The 25,429-nt window shown below is 37.7% G+C and overlaps 1 protein-coding gene across 1 annotated transcript in view; it reads right to left on the reverse strand.

Moving 5' to 3' along the window:
- Positions 1 to 23,724, reverse strand: part of PKHD1L1 (PKHD1 like 1) — a 201,501-nt gene extending 177,777 nt beyond the window's left edge. Inside the window, exons 1-3 of the mRNA XM_027854060.1 lie at positions 23,634 to 23,724; positions 20,783 to 20,872; positions 3,306 to 3,450 (exon numbers count right to left, since the gene is read on the reverse strand). Coding sequence (XP_027709861.1) covers positions 3,306 to 3,450; positions 20,783 to 20,872; positions 23,634 to 23,706 — 308 coding nt within the window. The 5' untranslated portion in view covers positions 23,707 to 23,724. The remainder of the gene's footprint in view (positions 1 to 3,305; positions 3,451 to 20,782; positions 20,873 to 23,633) is intronic.
- Positions 23,725 to 25,429: the final 1,705 nt, after the last annotated feature.

Raw genomic sequence — 25,429 nt, forward strand, 5'->3', positions numbered from 1 at the left:
GTGATGATATACTTAGAGAATCCTAGAGAATCAAGTAAAAAACTACTTGAAATAATAAACAACTTTATCAAAGTTGCAGGATATAAAATAAACCCACATAAATCATCGGCATTTCTATATATTACCAACAAAGCCCAACAGTAAGAGATAGAAAGAGAAATTCCATTTAAAGTTCCTGTAGACATTATAAAATATTTGGGAATCTACCTGCCAAGACAAACCCAGGAACAATATGCACAATTACAAACACTTTTCACACAAATAAAGTCAGATCTAAATAACTGGAAAAACATCAGTTGCTCATGGGTAGGCCAAGCTAATATAATAAAAATGACAATTCTACCCAAATTAATTTACTTATTCAGTGCCATATCAAACTATCAAAAAATTATTTTATAGAGCTAGAAAAAATAACAAAATTCATCTGGAAGAATAAAAGGTCCAGAATATCAAGGGAATTAGGGAAGGTGGCCTAGCCATACCAGATCTTAAATTGTACTATAAAGCAGCAATCATCAAATCTACTTGGTACTGGCTAAGAAATAGAGAGGTGGATCAGTGGAACAGGTTAGGTACACAAGACACAGTAGTCAATGACTATAGCAATCTACTGTTTGATAAACCCAAAGACCCCAGCTTCTGGGATAAGAACTCACTATTTGACAAAAACTGGTGGGAAAACTGGAAAATAGTATGGCAGAAACTAGGCATAGACAAACATCTTACACTCTATACCGAAATAAAATCAGAATGGGTACATGACTTAGACATAAAGGCTGATACTATAAGTAAACTGGGAGAATAAGGAATAGATTTATGGAGAACCGAAAAATTTATGACCAAACAAGAGATAAAGAACATCATGAAATGCAAAATGGGTAATTTTGATTACATTAAATTGAAAAGTTTTTGCACAAATAAAACCAATGAAACCAGGATTAGGAGGAAAGCAAAAAACTGGGATCGAATTTTTACAACCAGTGTCTCTGATAAAAGCCTCATTTCTGAAATACATAGAGAACTTACTCAAATTTATATGAATACAAGACATTCCCCAGTTGATTAATTGTCAAAGGATATGAACAGGCAATTTTCGGAGGATGAAATTAAAACTATCTATAATCATATGAAAAAATGTTCTAAATCACTATTCATTAGAGAAATGCAAATCAAAACGACTCTGAGGTACCACATCACGCCTACCAGATTGACTAACATGACAAAACAGGAAAATGATAAATGCTGGAGAAGATGTGGGAAAATTGGAACGCTAATGCTTTGTTGGTGGAGTTGTGAACTGATCCAACCATTCTGGAGAGCAATTTGGAATGATGCCCAAAGGGCTATAAAAATGTGCATATCTTTTGACCCAGCAATGTCACTTTTTTTTCTGTACCCCAAAGAGATAATACAAATGGGAAAAGGATGCACATGTACAAAAATATTTATAACAACTCTTTTTGTGGTGGCAAAGAATTGAAAATTGAGGGGATGCCCATCAGTTGGGGGAATAGCTGAACAAGTTGTGGTATGTGAATATAATGGAATACTGTGGTGCTATAAGAAATAATGAGCAGACAGTCTTCAGAAAAACCTTAAAAGACTTATATGAACTGATGCTAAGTGAAGTGAGCAGTGGTAACCAGAAGAATATCGTACACAGTAACAGCCACAATGTGCGATGACTAACTCTGATATATTCATTTCTTTTTAGCAATACAAGGATCCAAGATGACTGCAAAGAACTCATGATAGAAAATGCTGTCCACATCCAGAAAAAGAACTGTGGAGTCTGAATGCAGATCAAAGCATATTATTTGCTCTCTCTCTTTTTTCTTTTTTTGTATGTTCCTTCTTTTTTGTGGTTTCTCCCATTGGTTCTAATTCTTCTCAACAACATGACTAATGTGAAAATAGGTTCAATATGAATGTATATGTAGAGCCTATATCAAATTGCATGCAGTCTTGGGGTGAGGGGGGAAGAAATGGGGAGAAAATTTGGAACTTGAAATCTTATGGAAGTGAATGTTGAAGACTAAAAATAAAGAAATATATTTTTTTAAAAAGTCAAAATGATCACGTGAATATGCACAAAATGATATAGTAATTATGTTTCTTTATCATTTAAAGGTTTACAAAGCATTTTATACAATGGGGTAAACATGATTCCCCCTATTCTGTAAGATGCTGGGCCCCTTCTGGGGGACCACATGAGCTTTAACCCCAGAGCTGAAAGATTTGACGCCTTGACATGACTCAGCAATTCCCTGGTCACTACGATGGAATAGAGGGAATATGTTTTTTTTTAAAATGGCCACTAAACCAGGGAGAGCCACCAATTCAGTAGACTTTAAAGGGAAAGACAACTTCTGTTCTCACTTATTCCTCTCTCTGGAATGTGTCAAATGGAACTCTCTTTTTTGAGACTTCTTGTGTGTGTGTTTCAGGGAAGAGGGAGGAGCAGGAAACATCTTTCCCCTTTTCCTAAACTTCTAAAGCAGCTACTCACTTAAGGCAGCTAGGTTAAGTCTAAGCCCAAGTCTTAAACCCTTGGTTGTCTCTTTTCTCTTTCCTGTCTTGCGAGCACATATAATGGCATAGATTATGTGACTCAGGCATTGGAAGATCCCAGAAGACGGGGACTCCTATCCTTCTCCATGCTATCATGGGTAAATTTTCAACTCCTGCATTCTTAATCCACATGATCTAGAATCATTGCCCAGAAAAGGTAAGTAACTTTCCCAAAGTGATACACATAATTAGCACAGACAGGATTCAGACCCAGGTCCACTGTCCCCCAGATCTAGTACTCTTTTCACTAACCCATGTTGCCATGTTCTGCCTTTATCTCCCTCCCCATCACTACCTTTCCTTACTCCAACCATCATTCTGAATGTAATTAATAATAATTATAATTTATTACCCTGAAATCTAACAATACTCTTTATCTGGGGTTCTTGACCTTTTTGTGTCATGGACCCTTTCCTCTGACAGTGTGGTGAAGCATATGGACCCTTGCTTAGAATAGTGTTTTTTTTAAATGCATAAAATAAAATACATAGGATAACAAAAGAAAATGATTAAAATACTTCATCAAAAATATTTTAAAAAATAAGGTCATAGACTCCAGGTTAAGAATCCCAGCTCTGCATGTTTACAATATTTAAAAATAATCACAATAATGTTACAACAATTAAAATGTTAATTATTACTTTGAAGTTTAGACTAACACAAATGATAATGTATGTGAGTTTTGTATATTGCCACTTTAAAAGACTTTTAAAAAATATCTTTTTTTAAGATACCTAGTGTAGCAGGTTATGTGAGTTGAATGACTTGCATCCTTTTCAACGTCACAAGGAATTGACCGGGTAGCAGAAACAAAATGAACACTGTTCCCCAACAGCTCATTATCAACTCCATAATTAAACTGGTCTGCTTGAGCAAAGCCTGAAAAAGAAAGTAAACTGATTGATAATTAACAAGAACATATTGCCATAAATCTAACAGTTTTCATTCAATTTCAAACTATTTAATAATCATTTACATTTTATTTCATTTACTTCAACAAATACTTATTAAGCACCTACTATGTACAAGGATCTGTATTAGCTCCTAGGGATACAAAGATGTAAATAAACGTAGCTGTCAGTTGACTTTAAGTTCCTCATAATCCAATGTGGAGGATGGGGATAAACATGTATATAAATAAGTGTAATTAATACTAGGTAGAATGTGGTAGAGGAAAGAGAAATCCAGATGAAGTATTCTAGGAAAATTGGAAGAAGGAGGGAGAAATTTCTACTGGGGCAATCAGAAAGGCTTCATGGAGGAGGAGATTCCTGAGCTAAGTCTTCAAGGGAGAGAAGAATGTCAACAGGTAGACGGCAGTGCATTTCAAGAATAGAGGACAACCTGCACCGGTGCAGGGAAACAGAAGACAGCAAGATGAGACTTATACATTAGAGAGCACCCAGAGGAGGGCAATCAAAATGGTGACAATCTGTGTCACATGATCAGCAGTTGAAGGTACTGCGAATGCTTAGCTTGAAGAAGGAAAGAATCAGGGCAACATGGCAACTGTCTTCAAGTGTCTGAAGAGTTGTCATGCAAAGGTGGATTAGACCTGTTCTTTCGGCCTCAGAGGGAGGAATCAGGAACAATGGGTGGGAGTTGCAAAGAGGAAAATGTAGATGACGTCAGGAAAAATTGTTAACTTTGAGTTATCCAAAAATGGAGTGGGTTGTCTTGCTGGGTTTCCTCTCCTTAGAGGTTCTTCAAGCAAAGTCTGGACGCTACGATGGGGATTGGTCTGGGGAGTGGATTGGACTACATAGCCACCGAGAGCATTCTCTCTTAACTCTGGATTCGGTGATTCTGTGAAATAGGGAACAGCTAGCAGTTTAATGTGGCTGAAGCTCAGGTAGAGGAATAATGTGAAATAAAGTTGGAAAGGATAGGGACAGAGACTGAACCTGTGATTTAATTGGTATGTGGAACCCCAAAGTGAAGAACTCCTTCCACTTGTAGTCTTTAAGAGATGCCTAGAATACCGAGGTTAAGTCACTTAACCTCAGTAACTCAGGGTCATATAGCCAGTATATGTCAGAGGCAGGACTTGAATCTCAGTTTTCCTGTCTTCAAGGCTGTCTCTCCATCCTCTCTGGAAAGGCAGGGGGGAAACAGATCATGGAAGGCGTTGGATACATTTATACTTTATCTTATGGACAATCCTAAGGCTTTTAAATAGGGGAGTGATGTGGTTGTACTTAGGCATTGTGAGGACATTGTCCCTGTCCCTTTCAACAATTTAGGAACTCAAAAGTTTCATAAAATGATCAGGCAGGTCAGGGGAGCATATAACAATAGGTCTGTATTATGGTGTGTCCTAATAATAATAGTTAGAATTTACATAGCACTTCAAAGTTTACCAAGTGATTTACAAATAGGATCTCATTTGATCTTCACAACTCTGACAAGATAGGTATTTCACACAGCTAGTAAGTGTTTGAGGCTGGATTGGAACTCAGGTCCACACTCCAGGTACAGTGCTCTATTCATTGTGATACCTCATTGTTTATTTTAACTCACACAACAGAAGGCTTAAAACCTAATTTGAGACTCCAGGATGAGGAATATGGAGGAGCCATGGAGATAAGTTAAAGATACAACTAGTAAGACTGTCAGAACCTCAGGCATAATGGGCATTCCAGCCATGTTAAGAATGGGGGAGGGGGTGGAATATTCAGCAGTAATGCCACAGGCTTGAAATAATCAGTTTTGCTAACTCTCCCATCACTTATGGTTAAGGTTCCATCTCCTCCACACTAGGATAGTTCGCCAGTGTCCTTCCACCATGGCAGCTTATGGTGTAGACAAGGGCAATGAATTTCACAGACAGGGGTGGGTTCTCTACTCCTCTGGTCTTGATTGGTTTACTCTTTTTTCTCTCTTTCTTTTTTCTTTTTTCTTTTTTTTTGGTCACAGGCTGGGAGAAAAATACTAGGGATTAGTAGGGGAAAGTACTCATATAAGTATGGAATATGAGCATTATAGAAGTTTCTAGAAAAAGGAAGGAAAAAGAAATGTTAGGCTAGAGAAAAGAATATGTCTGGAGCAGAGGCAACCTGCTACAAGAGAGTATCCAAAAAAAAAAAAAAAGGAAAGGGTTTGAAATCCTTTCTGAAAAGAGGAGATTAGAAAGGAATGAATTCCAGGCATAGGGATTGGCTTGTGCAAGTACAGGAAGGATGGAGTGTAAAGTTCAGGAAACAGCAAGTGATCAGGGAAAATTCTGAAAGGATGGTAGGTCATGGGAGGCATTCACCAGTTGGGACAATGTGTGCCCCAAGATGAGAGTTCCAGAACTGAAAAGGCCAAGTCCCCCAGGGCATGGTCTCTGGGCCAGAGGGGTCAGTGGCAAGGCAGATGAGTATAAACAAACCATGAGGCCATCTAGCTATAGTGGACCGTGTAAGGTGCATGAGTCAAAGAAATGTGAACTTACAGGGTTAGAGCTCAAGAATGTGTTCTAAGGTCTTGAACCTGTCAGGAGCTAGTGTTGTCTCATCCTCTGGATTAGAGTCAAGGAGAAGAAGATAAAAGGCAGAGAAAAGTTTTGAAGTATGGAGGACAGGTTCTTAATATAACCTTCATCTCAGTAAAGTAACAGAAAAAATATCTGCTGAAAGAGGAAGGAATATAGAGGGAGAAAAGAGGGAAATACAGGGAACAACTACCATGAGCAGTGTGAGAGACACCCCATCGGAGATTAATAAAAAGGTTGTTGGGTATCAGTGAGGCCCAAATTGAGTCTATACTGCATAAATTTGTAATGGATCCCTTCATCATGGTTTGATGGCCTCTTCTAGAATTATTTGGTCCTTGCAGAGTAGGAGTGGAAAAGGTATAATGTAGGGATTGCCCAGTATTTAATAGTCTAATCACTAGTATCCTCCATTCAATTACTAATACTCTACATGGACAAATTTCTCAATGATTGCTATATCCCTCATGCTTTTCCTGGTCCAGTAATTCTGAATCTGGGGCTGCCATTATACAAACTCTCTTCCCTATCCTCAAAAGTCTGTTACTTATTTTCATATTTTTCACCCCGCTCCACTTCTACTGTCCTACTCTAGCTCTGCCTTTCCCCTTCCATTATATTCTCTGGAATGCCTGCTCCATAATAAACTTCATTTCACCTTAACCTTTTTCCTTTTTCACTCTTTTCAGCTTTTGGCACTGAGTCATGGATCCTTTCTGATGACACTGCTTTCTTAAAAACTATTTCTAGTACTATCTCTACCTTCTCTCATAATTCCCAACTAACTGTGTCAGAAAAAGGGGTGGAGAGTCACTGGAATACTTTTTTCTCCTTTGCTACTTTCAGATTATCCCTCAACCATTATCACTCAGCAACTGACTACTCCTCCACTCCACCTCCTCTACACACAGAGATAGTCATACCTTTGATCTTGTCACTATCCACTTCTTAAGCAGCCCTAATCACTGAATGGACATTGCCTCAGTCAAAGTGAGAACTCAGAAAGACCTTAGTTTAAAAAAGCCCATGTTCCCCCACTGCACTCTGAGCTCCAGTTGTCCTGATCTCTATCTGGCCACTTGCCTCAGATGGCTCCGAGGAGAAAGTGAGGCTGTTGATTTTGCACAGCCCTCCCTTAACATAATCCAATTCACTTGCAAGTCATGGCATCATCTTCTTGATGTCATGGTCCTCTTCGAGAACAAAGGATAAACCACAACACATTATCCACTAGTGTTCCACTTCCATGTTCATGAACTCCAAAATTCGTTTACCTTATCTTTGCCCCTGTTCTTCATCTCCACTGTGATTTTCATTCCATAGTTCTTTCCAAGGCCATCACCTCTAAACTCTTTTCCATTCTCTGAATGGACTTTTTAGTGAATGACTTCAGCTCTATACTCTCAGTCACTCTCAAATCCTTTGTCACCTTGGACTATCAAAAATCATGCCTTGCTGAACCCTAGATCTGCATTACTCTTACCATCTGTCTCTGCCACATCTATTCATGTGCTGCAGGATGGAGCTGGTGAAAATCATAAAGCTGCTGGTTAGATCCACCACAAATTTGTTATCTAATCTCAACTGGGCCTTTATTTCAGTAAGAAAATAATTCTGTTGATCAGTTATGTCCAACTCCATGGACCATAGCATGCCAATATTATCCATGGGATTTTCTTGGCAGATACTACTGGAGTGATGCGCCATTTCCTTCTCCAATGGATTAAGGCAAACAGAGGTTAAGTGACTTGCCCAGGATCACACACCTAGTAAATGTCTGAGGCTGGATTTGAACTCAAGTGCTCTTGAATCTAGGCCTGATGCTCTATCCACTTAGCCATCTAGCTGCCCCCAAGGAAATAATTCTACTCCTCTCTAAATAATTCATTTTCCCACTCTCCACAGCAACTTTTCATTTCTCTACAAGCTATTACAGTACCCTAACCCCTCTAAAATGACTCTTATACTTATACCTTACAAAAAAATGAAGCCATTTGCCCAGAACTCCCTTTTATCTCCCCCTCATTTCATGTCACCGATACATCACTCAGGCATCTTCTCCTATTCCCTCCTTCTTCACTCCAGTCTCTAATGGAGAAGTGGTGTTTCTCCTCTCCAAGGGCAACTCCTATACATGCACCTTTGACTCCAATTACTTCTGTCTTTTCCAGTAGATTACTCCCACTATCATACACAATGTATCTTTAGTCTTAAATCTCTCTCCTATTGAATGGATCCTTCCCAGTTGCTTATGAACATACCAATATCTCTTCCATTTAAAAAACAAACAAAAACTCTCAGTTACTCCAGTCATTCTTTTTACTTATGCTTCTACATCTCTTCTGTCCTTTTCAGTTAAACTACTAGAGAAAACCATCTATCCTAGGTAGCACAATTTCCTTTCTTCTCACTCTATTCTTAATCCTCTGCAGTATGGCTTCCAACTTTATCTTTCAAATGAAACTCCACTGTTCATAGTTACCAATGATCTGTTAACTGCTAGATGGAATTCTCTTTTCTCAATTCTTATTCTTCTTGACCTCTCTGTAGCAGTTGAGATTGCTGATAACCTTTTCCTCCTAAATACTGTCTTCTTACTAGATTGTCATGATGCTTCTCTCTCCTGGTTCTCCTCCCACATGTCTGAATGTTCCTTCTCCATCTCCTTTACTAGATCTTCATTCATGTCATGCCCACTAACTATGGGCATCTTTCAAGGCTCTTTTCTGGGCCCTCTCTTCTTTGCTCTCTACATGATAGTGATTTTACCAGCCCCTATGTGTTCAATTGTCATATTTATGCAGGTGATTCTCAGATCTATGTAACCAGTCCTTGGCTCTCTTCTTTGCAGTTCCACATATTCAGCTTGTTTTGGGATATGGTACTAGATATCCCATAGGCAACTCAAACTTAACATTTTCAAAATAGAACACATTCCCCATCCCCATCCTTGAAACTCTTCCTTCTTTGCAATGTTCTTATTATTGTTAAGGGTGCCACTATCCTCTCAGTTACTCAAGACTCTCAACCTCAGTGTCATCCTTGAATCCTCATTCTCGCTCACTCCCCAGATCCAACGCATTGCTAAATGTTGTCATTTCCACCTTCACAACATCTCTCATATATATCCCCTTCTCTGCACTCACAAAGCTACTTCCCTAGCAAAGGTACTCATCACCTCTCTCTAGTTCTATTGCAATAGAATAGAATAGCCTTCAAATTCTACAGATTGGTCTCCCTGACTCAAGACTCTCCCCACTCTAGTCCATCCTCCAGTTGCCAAAGTGATTACCTTCTAACTAATCTGCATATATCTTCTATGTATTATTTTCCTGTAGCGTCACCCATTAGAAGGTGAGCTCTTTTAGTATAGAAACAGTCATTTACTTTTCTTTGTATCCCCAGAACTTAGTGTAGTCTCTGGCTCAAAGTTGTGGCTTGTCCTTCATTCTCGAAGAGGGCCATGACATCAGGGAGATGATGACATGACTTGCAATTGACTTTGATCTGAGTGAGGGAGGGCTGTGCAAGTCACCAGTCTCACTTTCTCCTCCAGAGCCATCTAAGTCCAATGGCCAGATATCCATCAGGACAACTGGAGATGGCCAAGGTTGGCTCAAAGTAATAATTTAATAAAAGCCTAATAAATAAAACTTCAGTTAGTGAAAACTTAACTGAAGTTGAAGATAATAAAAGCAGGAATAGCAAAACAAAAAAGAGGAAAAAGAGTTCAAAGGATATGGCAGTTCCTTATCAAACTGGCCAACTAGAGGATCATGACTGTGAAGGGAAGGAAGTAAGACCATAGCATGGATGAAATGGGGAGAACCGAGAGCAGTGACCAAGGGTCTTATGGCCACAATGAGGCTGAAGAGAAGGTTCAAAAAGAATTGAGAAATGGGGAACTGTGGTTGTGGAATATTGCATATACTGTTAGAGTTAATGTTGATTTGGCTGAATTATTTTTTCTTTCTTTTTAAATTGTCACAAGGGATGGTTCACTAGGCAAGGAAGAGAGAAGGATATATTTAGGAATGCATCAATCAAAATGTTTTAAAGAATAAGTCAGTGGAAAGGTGGAAAGAATGAATATAGTGATCACAACGGAGAATTCCAAAGTTTGAGATCTTAGTGATGGCACTGCTAGGGACACTCATGAAATCTAAAGTGTGAACACTCTGGGAGTGGCTAAAATAAAGTAGAGATAGAGATGATGGGAGTTGAGAAGTTTCATAAACTGGGAAGTCAGGGTATTAGAAGGTTTATCAACAAGATAGAACTATGGAGTTTGAATGCAGATTGAAGCATACGATTTGTTATTTTTTTCTTCTGCTGTGTTTTGTTTCCTCTTTCTGGTGGTTCCTCCTATTGGTTCTAATTCTTACTTACAACATCACTAATGTGAAAATATCTTTAATAGCAATGTATATGTATAGTCCATATCAGATTGCAAGCCCATCTTGGTGAGGGAAGGGGGAGAAAATTTTAAAACTCAAAAGCTTATAGAAGTGATTGTTGATAATTCAAAATAAATTAATTAATAAAAAAAGAAAAAAAAGAATGCTGAATTCACCAGATGGTGGTAGGGGTATGGCATGTGGGGGAGACTGCAAGTCAAGTGATTAAGTATTCTGTAAAAGAGGAAAAGTGACCCAAGGGTCAAGAAAAAACAAGGCTAATATAATTGGACAACATCCACTTCAAAAGAGGAGGAGTTGTTAAGTGATGATGACAGAGAAACAACTTAAGAGCAGTAGCATGGAACAAAGAGTATGCCAACTACTCCTGTCCCTACCCCCAACATAAGTGGCCACTATTTCTGAAGGTAGTAAGTAATACATTACCTTTATAGAACTCTCAAGTTTTAGTTAGGGTATGGAAAGAGTGTAAAAGGAAGAGTTTGAGTAGGGAGTAGCTGTTTTTCAATCCTCCTCCCTGCTCTTCCCCCTTACCTTCAACTGGGAATCAATGGCACACAGTGAAAGAAGAGGATTTGGGAGGGGCAGGGCGGAGCTAGAGAAGAACTAATGCAAGAAGAGTTAGAGGGCAGAAGACTATTAGCAGTTTGCTAAACAATTAGTTCTAAATCACTGGGAATAGATTGTTGTTGTTCCTCTTTCCTTCTTGAAGAGGACCTATGACATCAGGAGGGTGATGTCTTGACTCACATGTGAATTGGATTTAAGTGAGGCAGGACTATGCAAAGTCATCAGTCTCACTCTCTCCTCCAGAGTCGTCGGAGTCCAGTGGCAAGATACAGTTCAGGACAACTGGAGATGGCCCAGAGGCAGTGGAAGGAACTTGGCTTTGGTTGTCTGAGGCAACACTTATTCAGTGATTCGGTGATTTAAGTCTAGGTAAGAAATGAGGCAAAAGATGCCCTAGTTTGCCTACTCAAAAAAAAAAATCAATCTGGGAAGGAAAGATCCTCAGTGTTTCTGGCCAGAACAGAAACTATTGTTATTTACACTCCCTCTGAGCCATCAAAACCCAAACAATGGCCAAATAAGGCTTGGGCTGGAACCTATTATTGGCCAATCAATGAAAGCCAGAGTGGCTTGTGTTTAAGGTATAGTCAAGTAGCTCCATTAGAATCCCAATTGGCTTTATCATAGCCTGGTTTTCCAGAGGTCTATTTCAAGCAATCATAAATGAAACTAAATGGTACAAAAGAGTTAATTGCCCCAGTTTTTTAGGGGGAAAATGGTAGAATAAATAGAAGGGGGTATCAAAGTAAAGGGCAGTAAGAGCAAAAACTTTCAGGATATAAATTCGAATAAGAATGCGACTGTGATGAAGCACCCAACAGGTACCCTCTCAGATTTTACTCACTCCCATGAATGTATCAGGGAAGGTCTATTTAGTCTTATGAAAATATGGGTCGAATTCGGTAATAATAATAGCTAGCATTTATAGCATGCTTCAAAAATATTGTTTTTATTTGATCCTCACAACCCTGAAGGTAGGTACTATTATTATCTTCATTCTACAGATGAGTAAACTAAGGCAAACACAGCTAATAAATTTCTTAGCCTGTATTTGAATTCAAGTCTTCCTGACCCCAAACCCAAAGGTCTTTCTACTCTATCACTTGACTCATTAAAGCCTGAATATTTCCTTTGAGATCATCATGCACATGTGAACACACAATAAAATTAGTTTTTTGAAAGCCATTAAGGAGAATGGATTGAAGAGGAAGAGAATGGAAACATGGAACAATTAAAAGGCTATTGTAGTGGGTCAGGGAAGAGGTGATATAGAGCTGAAATAGAATGAAGATTTTGTTAGAACTCTATCATGATGTGGTTCTGTCTTCTCAAAGGACATCAAACTCTAACAATAATTTGACTTGGACAGCTTTCAAAAACTCCATCATGTAGAACTTCTTCTCTACTTTCAAGCGCTGTCTGGGAAGAGAGGTTGGTATACTACTGAGGCCTGTTGGCAGCTGCCTTCCAGCCTCCAAAGGTCAACCATTCCACCTTGTTTACTGCTGTGGCTTGAATCACTAATGAAGATCGGAAAGTCAGGAAGAGGTAGAGCAGGTTTTCAGGAGGAAATGAGGTATCATGGGGCAGCTAGGTGGCGCAGTGGATAGAGCACCAGCCCTGTCCACCCTCAGGCCAAACACTTGACACTTACTAGCTGTGTGACCCTGGGCAAGTCACTTAACCCCAATTGCCTAAACAAAACAAAACAAAACAAAAAAACAGGAAATGAGGTATCTTTATAATATTGTTCCACAGCATAAAATTTTTTGGTTTTAAAACAACATTTTATTTTGTTTTTTAACATGAACTTTGACTTCACAGGAAGAGGGAACACCCCAGTGAGGAAACTCCCTCTAACAATGCAGATCAGAAGCATTCTGCATCTTAGAGTCAATGAAGAGTTGCCTGAGGCACTGAAAGGGTAAGTGAATATATTGCCCAGGGTCACACAGATACTATATGTCACAGGCAGGACTTGAACTCAGGATTCCCTTTCTCAGAGGCCTGGTCTCTTATGCCACACTGCATTTCTCCCCACATACTCCTGATTCAATATCAATGAATTGGAGGAAAAAAATCAAAAAGCCAGTGATGTAGCTTAAACTCTGTCCATTCATATTATTACTATTATTATCATATTATTATTTGTTCTTATTATTATTTGTATTATTATGACAGGGAAATACAACAAAGACCAATAATAACAGTGCACATTGATATAGTTCTTCACAGTTAATGAGTACTTTACATATCTCTCATTTAATTTTCATCACCCTGCATTGCATTTTATGCAAATAGTTATTCTCATTTTACATACAGGAAACTGAAACTTAAGTTCATAATATTCATAAACCAAGTTCATAAAGCAAGTAAATAGAGTATCTAGGACTTGGGTCTAAGATATGGGTCTTTTGACTCTAAGTTCTGTTCTCTTTTTATCACATATATTAAATATGGTTAATGTAAACAGTAGCTTTCAAAATACTTGAATAAAATATTGGAAATTTCAATAATGCTTAATTGAAGTTGTCCAACATTCTGCATATGCGATTTTTCCTATCTATACACACTCATCTCATCCAGCTGCCCAAGGATTCATAAACATCCCATTTCACTAAATCATCAGTTCTTTCCTAATGTTTGTGATACCCCTGACACCAGATTCTGGAAAATCTGAATAAAGTCAGTCCAATGGCTCCACAAGCACCACAGTCTCCACTTGTAGAATATAAATCCCTTGAGGGCAGGGACTATTCTGTTTTCTGTCTTTCTATCCCCAGTGCCTAGCAGAGTACTTAGCACATAGTAGAACTTAGTTAATGCTTGTTGTATTCACATTGCAGCTAAGGTAAAAGCAACTGATGTTTACATAGGACTTTAGCTGCAGGATCTCGTTTGATCACAACAATCCTGTGAAGTAATTAGCACAAATATTATTTTCCTTGCTCACTACATGAATAAACTGAGGCTGTGGACTTTTATGCCAAGATCATATAGGCTAAATTAATAATGGATCTAGGATAGAAGGGACCTCAGAGGTCCTCTGGTCCTAGCTCCTCGACTTCCAGACAAGGAAACTGAGACTCATGCAGGTTAAATGATGTGCCCAAGGACACCCAAGTAGTAAGTATCAGAGGGAGGATTTGAACCCAAGTATTCTTACTCCAGTCAGGATTCTTTCCAAGGTACTATACTAAGTGTTGGAGATAGGAATTTTAACCTGATTGGTGCTGACTCTAAATTAACGGCTATTTCCATTATAGCCTACTGCACCATCCATCAGAACTTAAGCAGAATAGACATGGGAGGCACTTAATCAATGCTTATTGAATAGAATTGAAATTATTTGCTTACTGCAAAATTCCTACAATAAGACACTGATGTCTATTTCAAGAAATCTTGACAACTCAGGGCTTGATCGTCCATGTTCCTTGATGATTTTTTTTTCATTTTATAACTCAATACATCTCCCAGGTGACCCTGGTCTCTGTGAATATGGGAGAAAAGCTTAAAATACAGAGTGAGAGAAGAGAGACAAAGTCCAGAAAATTTAAATTTCTCCCTACCCTGAAGAGAGGAATAATTTGACCTACTAAAGAGCAGCTTATGTGCTATATTTGTCTTTTGTTTAAATCTGATGTACTTAAAAGTAAATGTTTGTTTGATTCATTAATATTTGGTTTCAGTTGATAGTTTTGAGCCTGAGATATCTCTATAGTAAAATTATTTGACTACATAATAAAAGTTTTTAAAAAGTCTTATACAGACTAATGCTGTCATTTTGCCAGTTTTTGCTTATCTTCAGCATTCACAATGGATTTGAAAAAAATGAAAAGATTTCTGGTAATTCACTGGGGCATGGAAACTTTTACTTGTGCTGTTACTAAGGAAACACTTTTTCATTTATTTTTCTATGTGGGTACACATCTCACCAATGGCATAGTAACATGGAATCTAAACTTCAATGAATGGAATTATTCCAAAAATAAGAAATAAAAACTCTAAGTTCCATAGGAAATAATTATTGGCTTTGGACTTTGTCATAATAACAATAGCTTGAAGCTTTTTATAAAGTAAAAGACTAATTTGAGTTTATTATATAGAAAAATAAAGAAAGACCCTTAGGTAAAGCCTGCATCACAGTCAATAAGATGTTTAAATGTCTTCTGATATTTTACTTATTAATTTAACTTAATATGATGGAGCATTGGATAAAGGCCTGGGCCCGGGTCAGGAAGACCAGAGTTCAAATCTAGCCTCAGACACTTACCAGGTATGTGACAATGGGCAAGTCATTTAATCTCTATTTGCCTCAGTTTTCTTAATTGTAAAATGAGGATAATAATATCTATCTCCCAGAATTGCTGTGAAGATTAAATGATATAATAATTATAAAGCCTTTTCAAGTAATTTTGTTTTTATTCACACAGCTTATTTCAAAGAGTTTATTGAGATATAGAAGGGTGTACTCTCCCATGAATAATTTTAATTAAGATGTAAAATTCTAAAAATGGAATTAAATGTGAAGTCACTAAGGACCAAGCTAAAAAATCTAGGATTAGAGGAAGAGGTATATTGATCTCCAGGAGCAAGAAACAGCTGAAGTTTTATTTTGAGACTTCTGAGGTATAAGGTGCTTTGGGTACCAGGTACTGAAAACCATAGCCTCTAGATAGCTGTATAATTGATGTTTCTTTCCCATGCTTTTATCATGGGAAAATGTCAGTGACAGCAAGGATGATGGTGGCATCCACCATAGATACTTACAAAGTACTTTCCTAAGAGCAGAATAGGTCAGACTAGATATGATGACTATCTTGTTCCCAGACTATTGGGTCTAGGCCAGAGTTAGTTTGATATTTAGAGTCAAGGAACAGTTGAGTAATTTTTGCCAAGGCATTAGTTCCATAATGTTCAATACTATTTTAAATGACAAATTACTATTAAACACGAGGTTCACTATCTTAATTGGCAATTTGCCATCAATCAAAAAGCATTTATTCAGTATCTACTGTTCCAGGCATTTGTTAGGTACTTGAGATACAAAAACAAAGACTGAAACAATTCTAACACTCAAGGAACTTAAATTCTAACAGAAAAGATAAGGGAAAAAATATATTTATGTACATATATCTATATGTATGTATGTCAATATATATAAATATATTTGGAATAAAGTTAATATATAGAAACAAGTATAACCATTAAATATAAGATAGTTTCAAAGGGTAGGAAAGGCATCACAAAGATAATAATGCATCTTAAGGGAAGAGAAGCATTATTCGAGTTATGGGTGAGTAGATAATGTATTCCAGATTTTGGAAATAACCAGTGCCATTGGAGATGGGAAATGGAATGTCACATGTGAAGAACAAAGAGAAAGTCAGTTTATCTGGATCTCAGAGTGTGGGAGGGGGAATAATACTCAATAAGGCTGGAAAGATAGATTGGGGTCAGATTGTGAAGGAATTTGAATACTAAACAGAGGAGTTTATGTTTTAACACAGAGGCAACAGACAGCTAAGAAATTGACTGAGGCGAATGACATGGTCATATCATGGTGCTTAAGGAAAATTACTATGGCAGCAGTGAATAAGGTGGACTGAAGTGGAGAGACCTGAGGCAGGAATATCAAATAGAGAAATAGAGGTCCACGGCAATAATCTAGGTAAGAGGTGATGAAGGCCTGAACTATGATCAGAGTTGTATGAATCAAGAGAAGGGGTCAGATATGAGAGATACGGAAGTAGAAATGACAAGGTTTGACAGATGACTGGATATTTAGAGTGAGGGAGAGTAAAGAGTTGTAGATATCTAAAATCAGAGAAAATAGAAGATGATGCTTTTGACAGAAATAAGGGAATTTAGAAGAAGAATGGTTTTGAGGGGAGAGAGGAGGAACGATGTTCTGTTTCAGATACACTGAGTTTGAGATGCCCACTAGACATCCAGTGTGGAATGTCCGATAGACAATTAATGACATGGTACTTCTAAAGGGAAGTTCTAAGGGGATTAGGACATAGACTGAGGGAACGCTTACAGGTTATGGCTGATGAGCCACAAAGGACAGATTAAAGGAGCTACGAGACAGGTAGGAGGAGAGCCATGAGAGAAATAGCTGACATTTATATTGACTTTTAAGGTTTTGTAAAGTGTCCTACAAATATTATATCATTTGATCCTCACAACAACCTTGGGAGGTAGGTACTATTATTATCCCCATTTTAAAGTTGAGAAAACAGAGTTAAATGACTTGCCCAGGATCACACAGCTAAGGAGCATGTGAGGCCAGATTCGAACTTTGGTATTCTTGACTCTAAGTGCAATGTTCCATCCACTATGCCACCTGGATACCTCTAAAAGGCAGGAGAAAGTATCCAGATGGAGAAGGGTGGTCAACAGTGTCAAATTCAGTATCAAGAAGCACTCCAAAATGCTGGAAAAATTCCATCACTTTTAGCAGTTAAAAGATCATTAGTAACTTTGGAGAGAACAGTTTCACTTTAATGATGAAGTCAAAAGCCAGACTAGAAAGGAATAAGGAGAGGAGAAAAAGCAGAGACAGTCATTTTAGATTCCTTTTTCTGGGGTTTAGCTGAGAAAGGGAGAGCTATAGGACAACAATTGGAGGGAATAATGGAGTTTAATGTTTTGTTTTGCTTTTTTTTTTTTTAAGGATGAGCGAGGCTTGGGCACGTTTGAAGACAGTAGGGTAAAAACCAGCAAATAAGAAAGAGAGAGTCAGACAGAGAGATAGAGACAGAGACAGTGACTGAGAAACAAAGAGCCAGAGACATACAAAGAGAGACAGACAGACACAGATACACAGAGATAGAATTGGAAGTAGAGATAGAGACAGAGACAGAAAGACAGAGTGATAGGAACAGAGACAAAGAGAAACAGAGATAAAGCTAGAGACAGAGACACAGAGAGAATGTTCGAAGTGAGAGGACTGGCTGTTTTTTTAATTTTCTTTTTATCCCTAGTGTTTAGCACACTGCTGGGTATAAGGTAGTCACTTAATAAATGCATATTGTTGTTGTTAGAGAAGATGGCAGGACACAAAAAGGTCACAAAAAGAGGAATTTGCTTTGGTGAGAAGAGCTACCTTATTGTCTGACACTGGGAGAAAGGAAAAGATAGTAGGGAGTGATGTCAAGGTCTTTTGAGATGAAAGAAAGAAGAGGGAGCTCAAGTTGAATGACCTTATTTTTCTCAGAAAGGTAAAAGATGAGGTCTTGAGCAGAGAGAAAGTAGGGGAGAGGAAGATCTTTAAGGCTGGAGGAGAAAAGAAAAGCTTTGGAGTAGCTAAAATAATTTCCAAAAGAATTAAAAAGCAGGTGGACTTTTAAAATTTATCTCTAATAAATAATGGCTTGCCCCGATTACTAACTCCAAATAAAAGTAAAGGAATACTATACAATGGTCAAGGAATGGGGGAGGGAAAACTGAACAAGAATTGTAGTAAAAAACCTAGAAATATTCTCACATACTGCTTCAGACCTTTGCAAAATCACTAACTTACACTATTGAAAATCATTTGAACCTGGTTGACATTTATTTCTTGGTGAGAGTGAGGGGTGGACAGATATTTATATTCATGAAATACTAAACACTGGAGTTAGGCCTCTGGAATTGAGGAAGATCCTTTATGGAAATCATCCATGGCACAAAACTACACAGTTAAAAAGTCATAGATGGGTTGTCATTTGCTTTGGGGGAGGATCACCTACACCAGTGAGTCTGCAAATCCACTGAAGCATGCTTGTTGTCGAGTCAAGTAAATAAGAATTTATCAAGTGGCTACTGTGTGCCAGGCACTGTGTTAAGTGCTAGGGATAAAAAGAAAGAAAACAAAAGAGTTCCTAGCCTCACTTCGATCATTCTCTTTTTGTCCCTGTCTTCGTAGGGACACAAAGAAAGATAAAAAAAAAATAAATCCCTGCCCTCAAGGAGCTCACAGTATGATGGCTGGAGACAACATGCAAATAACTATGTACAAATAAGATTCATACAGGATAAATCAGAGATAAACAATGGAGGGTAGGCACTACATTAAGGGGAAGTCTAGAAAGGCTTCTTGCAAAATGTGATTAATCTGGATTCTGAAAGATTCCAGGGAGGAGGAGGGAGAGAATTCTAGGGATGGAAGACTGCCAGTAAAAAAAAACAGACAAAAAAAACACTGAGTTGGGAGATGGAATGTCTTGTTTGAAGAAGAGCAAGGAGGCCAGTTTCACTGGATTATTTAATATGTGGAGAGGAGTGAGATGCCAGAAGACTCCATAAGGTGGGAATGAGCTAGGTTATGAAGACCTTTAAGATGGAGCATTTTATATTTAATCCTGGAGGTAATAAGGAGACACTGGAGTTTATTGAATAGGAGAATGACATGGTCAGTCTAGCTGTTTAAGAAGATCATTTATGATAGCTGAATAGAGGACTGGAGTGGGGGAGAAGAGGCAGAGAGATCAAAGACTATTCCAATAGTCCAAGTCTGAAGTGATGAGAGTCTATACCAAAGTGATGGCATTTTCAGAAGAGAGAAGGGGGCATATATATGTTATGCAAGTAGAATCAACTTGGCAACTGACTGAATATGGGGAAAGTAAAAGACAAAACCTAAATTGAGAGACTGGGAGGATGGTAGTATCCTCAACAGTAATAGCGAAGTTGGGAAAAATTTTCAGGGAAAGATAATGAATTTGATTTTAGATACGTGGTGTTTGTAACTAAATAACTAACAATGTCTTCCAAGTGGAGATACAACTTACAATGCTTCTCAAAATTATACATTAGTTTTAAAGAAAAAGTAGGATATTTTATTGAATTTTAAATAGTTTCTTTTCTACCACCTAAAACACCTTTACAGATCAGAACAATACTAATTTTTAGCTTTCAGAGAATACAGAATTGAAAGAATGAGGAGGGAAGGTTTGGAAAGGAAAGCACATTTCTATCTGCTTCGAGGAACCATTCATTCATTCATTCATTCATCAAATTTTTATTAGAAGCCTAATATATGCTTGTGTTGTGTCAGACAATATGAGGGATACATAAAAAAGGGCAAAAAAAGAAGACTTTGTTCTTAAGTAAAAAATGGTATTCAAGAGGTTAGATAATCAAGGTGATGTGACAGAGACAGGGTAAGCAGTTTGAGGAACTTTCTTTTCTCTTTTTCTCTTTCAATACCCCCCCCCCCAAAAAAAGAAATCCTAGCTTTTTATTTGGCATCAAAAAAATTTCACTTAATAAATGAAGTGACAGGTATGAACTCTTTACTTATCCAAGTCTTAGATCCAAGCAAGTAATTAAAAACAAGAACTTAGTTGGGCAGGTTCCCAGGAATTCTTGGAAGGTTGTTGATCAGGAGGCTAAGGAATGGAATTTTACTTTGCTGGCCAGGTAGGGAGAACAGCCAATCAATCAATTAATCAAGAAGCATTAATTAAGTGCCTACCAGGGGCCACACACTGTAATAGGTACTAGAGATACAAATATTCCAAGCCCTCAAGGATTTTACATTCTTAATAAGATAAAAAATAATACACTGGATAAATCTTAAATGCTTTAAATATATAGAAATACATATCATACAAATGAATATATATGCATATATATCCATATGGATATATATGCATATTTATATGTTCATTTGCATTCATAGCAATAACCATGTTTAAGGGATACATTCACTCACATCCTACCTTAAAATTGGAAACTAATAGACAAAAAGGAAACATACCTTCTCCTTTGATAGTCAGTCTGGTTGCTCCATTTATGCTGCCATATTTAGGTAATATTTCTGTGACTTTAGAAATAGTCTTACAGCCATCTGAAAGGTAGTCAAATGATAAGAATGTAAAAATATAAAGCACAAAATTCCTGTCATTAATCAGAAAGTCTGATGCTTATGTTGTATAGTATAGCCATGTAAGAAAGAATCACTGAGATTATAGAACCGGCAGGAAAGGCACCTAAATATTATTTCCAATTACAAATACCACATATCTAAAATCAAATTCAGTATTTCTCTGAAAATTCTCCCCTCTTTCTAACTTCCCTATTACTGTTGAGGACACTACCATCCTCCCAGTCTCTCAATTTAGGTTTTGTCCTCTACTCTCCCCATATTCAGTCAGTTGCCAAGTTGATTCTACTTTCATAACATTTCTCCTACATGTCCCCTTCTCTCTTCTGAAAACATATGTATACATTTACCGCATAGACATTTATTTTGACTTAATAAATAACAAATAATGCTAATGGAAAAAACATATAATTTTAGGCTCAGAATTACTCAACCAGTTAACACTATGTTTAAATCATTGTTAATAATTACAATGGGGGATAGAGAAGTAAGCAAGCATTTATTTTGTTTTCTGAGTGCCAGGCACTGTGCTAGACACTGCGGGATATAAAGATACAAACAAAACAGTGTCCACTCTCATATTCTACTGGACACAATTCTTCATTATTATTAATTTGCAAAAATCAATTATTAAATTATATTTAATTTCATATGACACTACTAGACAAAGTGTCTTACAACCTTGTACCATAACATAAAAATGTGAAAAATTTAAGGATAAGCACGTATTGAGGTGAGAAGTGGAAAAGGTAATTATGAGATTTCAAAGTCAAGTCAGGGTAGAGTTAGAGATCAACTTTGCCCTCACATAATTTACAGCATAATGGAGATAAATTTGGACAAACATCTGTAAAGTGTTTGGTCATGGGAGAAGAAAGACATGAACAGGTTTAAAATTACATACATACATATATATATATACACACATATATTTAAAATCAGAGCTTCACAAAAATTAGTAATAGTCTAGTCTCTGTGAAACTTTTTCTAATTAGAAATCTTAACTAAGGTGTTCACAGAAGAAGAATATACTTTTATTTAATTAAAAAAATTTTTTTGGTGTTGGATCTGAAATTTCATTGGTACAGGAAGAATAACCTCCACCAATATATGTCATCACCTGCACCAGGAACTTCTAGTGTTGCCAGGAGCATTGAGACTTTAAGTGACTTGTGTAGCATCACATGAACAGTATGTTTCAGAAGTAGGATGTGAATACAGGTCTTCCTGACTATAACGCTGTATATCCACCATACTAAATTTGATGCGTGTGTGCTAGGAATCAAATCTGAAAAACATCATGGACATTGCCACAGGAATGAAAAGAAATTAGAAATCTAGAAGAAACCTGCCTGTCACTTTTTTTTTTTTTAAAAGCAGGTTTCAGGAAAGTAAAAATAGCACTTTTTTTAGTTGCAAATGGGAAGATAATACATGAGAATCAGGTGAAAATGTCACTAGTACTATGTCCTTATTGTAATACTATGCCAAATTCATAGTTTAGAGATAGGGATAATTTTACAAAACACTGAAAGAAAATGCAATAACAATGTAAAATGGTTGGTAAATGGGACATAAGAAAAGAGTAAAAGAACAGTAATAAAGTGGTTTAAGATTAGGAGAAAGTTATGTTGACTACAAATATGTATATTTGTATATTATATATATTTTATACATTATATATTATAAATTAAAGTATTCAATAACAACAGCCAAAAGACCTTTATTCTTTGCAGAAGGCCCTCTCCCCAGCTCCTTTTCCATGCCCTAAACACATACCTCCTTGCCTTTAGAAGTCTAGAGCTGTTTAAAATGTATTTGTATCTCCAGACAATGTACAGTCAAGGATAGGAAACCTAGTACTTGTTACTATATCTTATCTAGCCCCATAATGTGTCTCAAGTTTATTCTTTTACAGTTATCTGGTCCTGCACTTTACTCCAATTTCTTATCTCATCAGTCTTTTCCCAGACCTCTCCCTGGTAACAGTCTGAGGACACTAGGCAATCTGCCCTGGTGGTACCTCACCTCACTGCTCTCCAGTGCTTTTGCTGGTTTACCTTTATTGGAGCTTAAGAGGCTTTGAAAGTGTGAAGGGTAAAATATTCCAGCCCAAACCTACAATCCCTGTTTGCTCTCTTCCCTGGTGAAACACTAGGGGAAAATTTAAATAAATCAATTACTAAAATTAAATAATTAAAAACAAACCATTTCTGTCTTGAACCTGAAGTCTATTGGAAAAAGCACTGACTTGCGGAGTGAGAGGACATGAGTTCAAGTTCTGCCTCTGATACTCTCTGTGTGACCTTGGGCAAGTCACTTAATCTCCATGGGTCTCAGTTCATCTGAAAATGTAGTTCCACTTCTCGGTCTCTAAGGTCTTTTCCAGCTCTGTATCTATAATCCCCTTCTGCGCTTTACCCTCCCAATCCATCCTCCCCAACAGACACCACTCCGACGTCTACAAAGCTGGTAACCAAGTTAATGTCTTAACTGTCCCCAGGACACCTGGCCAAATCTTTTTCTCCCATCCTTTCTGGCTTCGCCTGGAATTTTCCTTGGACTGAGAGCTTTCTCTTTCTGGCAGTGTAGGTGCTTGAAAGTTTCCACTTCTCCCTGTCGGGGCTCGGGATGGGGTGGGGATTGGGAGTCGGGAAGCTTGGAAAGGTCGTGACAGTAGTATGCCCGCGATACGGCAGCGCCCACCTCATCTCCACCGAGTTACCTGTGCCATGCTCCGATGTGCTGAACAGCAGCACCAACAGGTACAAAGTACCGCATACGCTCAGGCGCTCCATGATCTGTGCTCAGTCAGGAGTCGCTATTAGGGCCGCTGCTGGGGTCTGCGCCCAAGCTCCCTGACAGCCTCGGGCAGCTGGAGTAGCAGTTCTCTAACGAGTTCCACGCCCAGGACCTAAAGCACACCAAATGGGATGTTCTCATACCCTCCCAGACACTGGCACACTAGCAAACCGCCTGCCCCGCCCCATTTATTCTCCGGCCACTTGCTAACCCAACCACCAACAGCTTGTCATGCTGATAACAAAGCTTTGCAGATCCCCAGGGAAACAGAGCCTAGCCCGCAACACACTATCAGTCCAGTCCTGGCTTACCCAGCAGAGAATCAATAGTTACTGGTGCTCTTAATTTATATTGAGTTCTCTGTTCACTGTCTATCTTAGCTGTGTATGTTCCTTTCTTTTTAGGCCCTGGAAGCTTTAATTTTAGCTCTGCTGATTAAACTGTTATTAATCATCCATAGGGTCTTCCTGGACACATCAAAGGCACAGTCTGCACCTATTTGACTCACATAACTTTTTAGTAGTATAAGAGACTGGTATACAGAGACCATAGTGTAGTGATTAAAGAACTATACTCACAATCAGGAACATCTATGCTTTGAATACTCCTCTGACACATACTGGCTATCTTGTCCTGGGCAAGTCTCTCTCTCTTTTGAAAATTTTTAAGTATTTTATTTTTAATTTATGGAATAAAACGAGCATTTCCATAAAAGGTATAATAATAAAAAAAGATGATTGCACAATGAAACTGCAAATCTATTATGTACAATTTGCTATTCCTTTTTAAAATATGGGCAAGTCTCTTAATCCTTAAGTATCCCTCAGACCAGAAGTGTCAGACATTGGCCTCAACACATCAGAGTGAAGCCTGAACCAGATAAAAATATAATTGGGAAATATTCAATGAAATAAATAAAAATACAATCAACATAGATATTGTTAATATGTGGTTTTCTTTTTTAAAATGTTATTTCTTTCATTAAATATTTCCCAATTATATGTAAAACATTTTTAACATTCATTTAAACATTTTTTGAGTTCTAAATTCTCTCCCTTCCTCCTGCCTTGAGAAGACAAGCAGTATGATATCGATTATACATGTGAAGTCATGCAAAACATAATACTGTATGTGGTTTTCTAAGCTGGTATGTAGCTTGCAGGGATCCTTGTGTATGATTTATTGACCCTCTTTCCTTCTTTCTATTTGATTTTGACATCACTGCCCCAGATAACTTCATATTAGAATCTTCAGAGGAGGTAGAGGTCAGCATCAGTAGAGGGAGTTTCATATATACCAATGAAATAGGTCTTGAAAAGAATTAATTAGTACATTTTGTCATACTTCTTTGTGTTAGTGATATTTTAATTATCTTGTAATATATATGAATATAGGAGGTCCACAAGAAGAATGGGATATACACAAGAATAAAATAAATGAAAGGAACTGGTCACTTCCTCCTCTGCAGTTGTACTAGGTCCAGCCTAAAACAACAAAATGATTCCACAGAGATCCTGGCTCTCCCTGCTCTTACATGCTTGGCTTTAAATGGAGGAACAGGGTGGTTCCCTCTTTAGAACTCTGGCCTTTCTGCCCCACTAATCAACTGTCTGCCTGCCATTCCTGACTATGGTAACTGATTGGTATGATCTCTTGACCTAAGACTCAGAAATGGGCTTATAAGGGATAAAGACTTTTCAAGAATGAAATTCTGAAAAT

This window comes from Vombatus ursinus, unplaced genomic scaffold (genome assembly GCF_900497805.2).
Source record: "Vombatus ursinus unplaced genomic scaffold, bare-nosed wombat genome assembly UNPS02010284.1, whole genome shotgun sequence".
Taxonomy (NCBI): domain Eukaryota; kingdom Metazoa; phylum Chordata; class Mammalia; order Diprotodontia; family Vombatidae; genus Vombatus; species Vombatus ursinus.